The following is a 2,930-nucleotide window of genomic DNA, read 5'->3' as shown; positions in this document are numbered from 1 at the left end:
ATGGTGATGCTGTGACGTGTGTGTGTGTGTGTGTGTGTGTCCCACTTGGCCTTCATCACCCACCTTTGCTCCTGCCAGGGGACCCCCGACGGACCCTGACCCACTTCAGCCAAGACAACGTCTCCCACTACGACATCTTCCTCCTGCACGAGAGTGAGGAGGAGCTGTACGTGGGGGCGCGGGATCGGGTGCTGGCCCTCACCGTCGGCACCCCGGGCAGCATCCGTGCCAAAGCCTCGGTGAGCTTTTGGGGAAGGTCTGGAGGGGACGGGGGGATGCCCTCTGCTGTGCCTCAGTTTCCCCACTTGGGCTGGGCGGTGGTAGCCTGGCTCAGCAGCTGTAGACCTCCCTTCCCTCCATAGATAATATGGGGACCCACCGCCGAGAAAACCTCCGAATGTGCTTTTAAGAAGAAGAGCCAGGAGGTGAGATGGCATCATGGGGTGTAGGGAGGTCCCCCAGAGAGCTGCAGGGATGCTCAGCCCCCACCTCTGCTCTTTCTCCCCCTCCCCTGCAGACCGAGTGCTTCAACTTCATCCGCGTCCTTGTGGCCCTCAACCAGACTCACCTCTACGTCTGCGGGACCTATGCCTTCAGCCCCGCCTGCACCTACATCGTGAGTGTCCCCATCGCCAAGGACAGGGACGAGGAGCCGAGCGGGGTCTCCGGACATAGAATCAATCGTAGAATGGTTTAGGTCGAAGGGACCTTTGAAGATCATCTCGTTCCACCCCCTGCCCTGGGCAGGGCCACCTCCCACCAGCCCAGGTTGCTCCAAGCCCCGTCCAACCTGGCCTTGAACACCTCCAGGGATGGGGCAGCCACAGCTTCTCGGGGCAACCTGCCCCAGGGGATCACCACCCGCACAGGAGAGAATTTCAGAGTAAAGAAGTTTTTCCCCACTTGCTGAGCACCACAGCTTCCCCACAGGCCAGAGGGAGTCCACAGCCATACCTTGCAGATTTTGGGTTTGTTTTAATGCTGTCAGCTGATTTTTCTCCCTTTTCCCACAGCACCTGGAGAACTTCACCCTGGTGTCCAGCAGCAGAGGACAACCTTTCCTGGACGGGAAGGGCCAGTGCCCCTTTGACCCCCAGCATACCTACACGGCCCTGCTGGTGGGTGAGTACGGGACCAGTGGCCCCCATGGGTGGGCACCCATCCCCGGGGATGGAGCGGAGGGTGGCGGTGGGGGGGATCCTTGCTGTTGCTCACCCCATCCCCGTCCCCGAGCAGATGGTGAGCTCTACGCCGGCACCATGAACAACTTCCAGGGCAACGAGCCCATCATCTCCCGGTCGCTGGGCAGCCGGACCCTGCTCAAGACAGACGCTTTCCTGCGCTGGCTTTCGGGTGAGCAGGGAGACGGTCCTTGGGCGGACCCCCCTCACCCTCCCCGTGCCGGGGGGTGCCCACAGCCCCCACCTTACTCCAGCTCCTCACCCGCCTGCCCTGGCTGTGCCCCACAGCCGATGCTGCCTTCGTGGCCTCCTTCAGCATCCCTGGAGATGACAAGGTCTACTTCTTCTTCGAGGAGACGGCCGATGAGTTTGATTTCTTCGAGCGGCTCCTGGTGCCGCGGGTGGCCCGTGTCTGCAAGGTGGGTGCAGGGACGATGACGGAGGATGATGACGGGGGGATGATGGGGGTATCCAGCTCCTGTTGCCCCGGGGCTGAGCATCCTCCTGGCTCCCGCAGAGTGACGTCGGCGGGGACAAGGTGCTGCAGAAGAAGTGGACAACATTCCTGAAGGCCCAGTTGGTGTGCTCGCAACCCGGCCGCTTCCCCTTCAACGTCATCCATCACGCCTTCGCCCTGCCCCGTCGCGACGGCGGTGCCGATTTCTACGCCGTCTTCACCTCGCAGTGGTGAGTCCCAGCACCCAGGGGTGCTGCGGGTGCGCTGGGGACCCGCGTCCTCCCCATGCCCACCCACCTTGCTCTCCCTGCAGGCAGGCGGGCAGGGCGGGCAGCGCGGCCGTCTGTGCCTACAGTCTGGAGGCTCTGGAGGAGGTCTTCGAGGGCAAGTACAAGGAGCTGAACAAGGAGAGCTCCCGATGGACGGTCTATGGTGGCCCCGACATGAGTCCTCGGCCCGGCAGCGTGAGTGCTGCCCATCCCTGGGAGACAAGACCCTCCTGGGGGATGATGCTGAGGAGGGCTTTTTCTGTCCCAGTTCGCCTTGTGCGCTCGCACTGGGGTGAAATGGTGATGGTGTTGCAAGTGGGATGGGAAAAGGGGTGGTGGTCCTTTTGCACCCAACTGATGCTGCCATGGGGCAGCCTGGTGGCATGTCCCCCCACTCCCCGTGCCTCAGTTTCCCCACACCAACACTGAGTCCTCTCTCCCTGCAGTGCTACATGGGTCCCTCCTCTGACAAAGCCCTCACCTTCATGAAGGACCATTTCCTTATGGACGGGAAGGTGTCACCCATCCAGGGGCGGCCACTGCTGGTGAAGACGGATGTCACATACACGCGCATCGTGGTGGACGAGACTCGTGGTGTCTCAGGAGCCATCTACCGTGTCATGTTCCTGGCCACAGGTGGGTTTCCACGAGGGTACGTACAGGGCACCTGGTCACCCTTCCTACCCTTCCCTTGGTGCCCCAAAACACCAGTGATGTCCCCTGTGCCCCTGCAGCGGAGGGTTTCCTGCACAAAGCAGTGGAGTTGCCTGAGGGTCCCCACATTGTGGAAAGCATCCAGCTCTTCAGGACGCCGGAGCCAGTGAAGAACCTACTGCTGGCCCCGGGGAAGGTAGGGGATGGGGAGGACCCAACAGCTCACCCCAAGCCTGGCACGGAAGGGTCAGGGGGAAGGCTCAGCCCCGCGTCTCCCCCTCCCTCCCCAGGGCATCCTCTACGTGGGCTACTCTGGTGGTGTCCTCCAAGTCCCGTTGGCCAACTGCAGCCTGCACCAGAGCTGTGCCC

The 2,930-nt window shown here is 62.4% G+C and overlaps 1 protein-coding gene across 1 annotated transcript in view; it reads left to right on the top strand.

Moving 5' to 3' along the window:
- SEMA4A (sema domain, immunoglobulin domain (Ig), transmembrane domain (TM) and short cytoplasmic domain, (semaphorin) 4A) overlaps window positions 1–2,924 on the top strand; it is a gene marked incomplete at its 3' end in the record, with an annotated part of 10,190 nt that extends 7,266 nt beyond the window's left edge. Inside the window, exons 2-12 of the mRNA XM_009890585.1 lie at window positions 79–239; window positions 363–425; window positions 518–616; window positions 1,014–1,122; window positions 1,237–1,353; window positions 1,470–1,600; window positions 1,699–1,868; window positions 1,952–2,102; window positions 2,354–2,543; window positions 2,642–2,757; window positions 2,852–2,924. Of these exons, the coding sequence (XP_009888887.1) occupies window positions 79–239; window positions 363–425; window positions 518–616; window positions 1,014–1,122; window positions 1,237–1,353; window positions 1,470–1,600; window positions 1,699–1,868; window positions 1,952–2,102; window positions 2,354–2,543; window positions 2,642–2,757; window positions 2,852–2,924 (1,380 nt within the window). The remainder of the gene's footprint in view (window positions 1–78; window positions 240–362; window positions 426–517; window positions 617–1,013; window positions 1,123–1,236; window positions 1,354–1,469; window positions 1,601–1,698; window positions 1,869–1,951; window positions 2,103–2,353; window positions 2,544–2,641; window positions 2,758–2,851) is intronic.
- Window positions 2,925–2,930: the final 6 nt, after the last annotated feature.

The sequence above is a fragment of the Charadrius vociferus genome, unplaced genomic scaffold (assembly GCF_000708025.1).
Source record: "Charadrius vociferus isolate BGI_N301 unplaced genomic scaffold, ASM70802v2 scaffold1158, whole genome shotgun sequence".
Lineage (NCBI taxonomy): Eukaryota > Metazoa > Chordata > Aves > Charadriiformes > Charadriidae > Charadrius > Charadrius vociferus.
The sequence above is the reverse complement of the archived record's forward strand: the minus strand, read 5'-3'. Positions and strand labels throughout refer to the sequence as shown.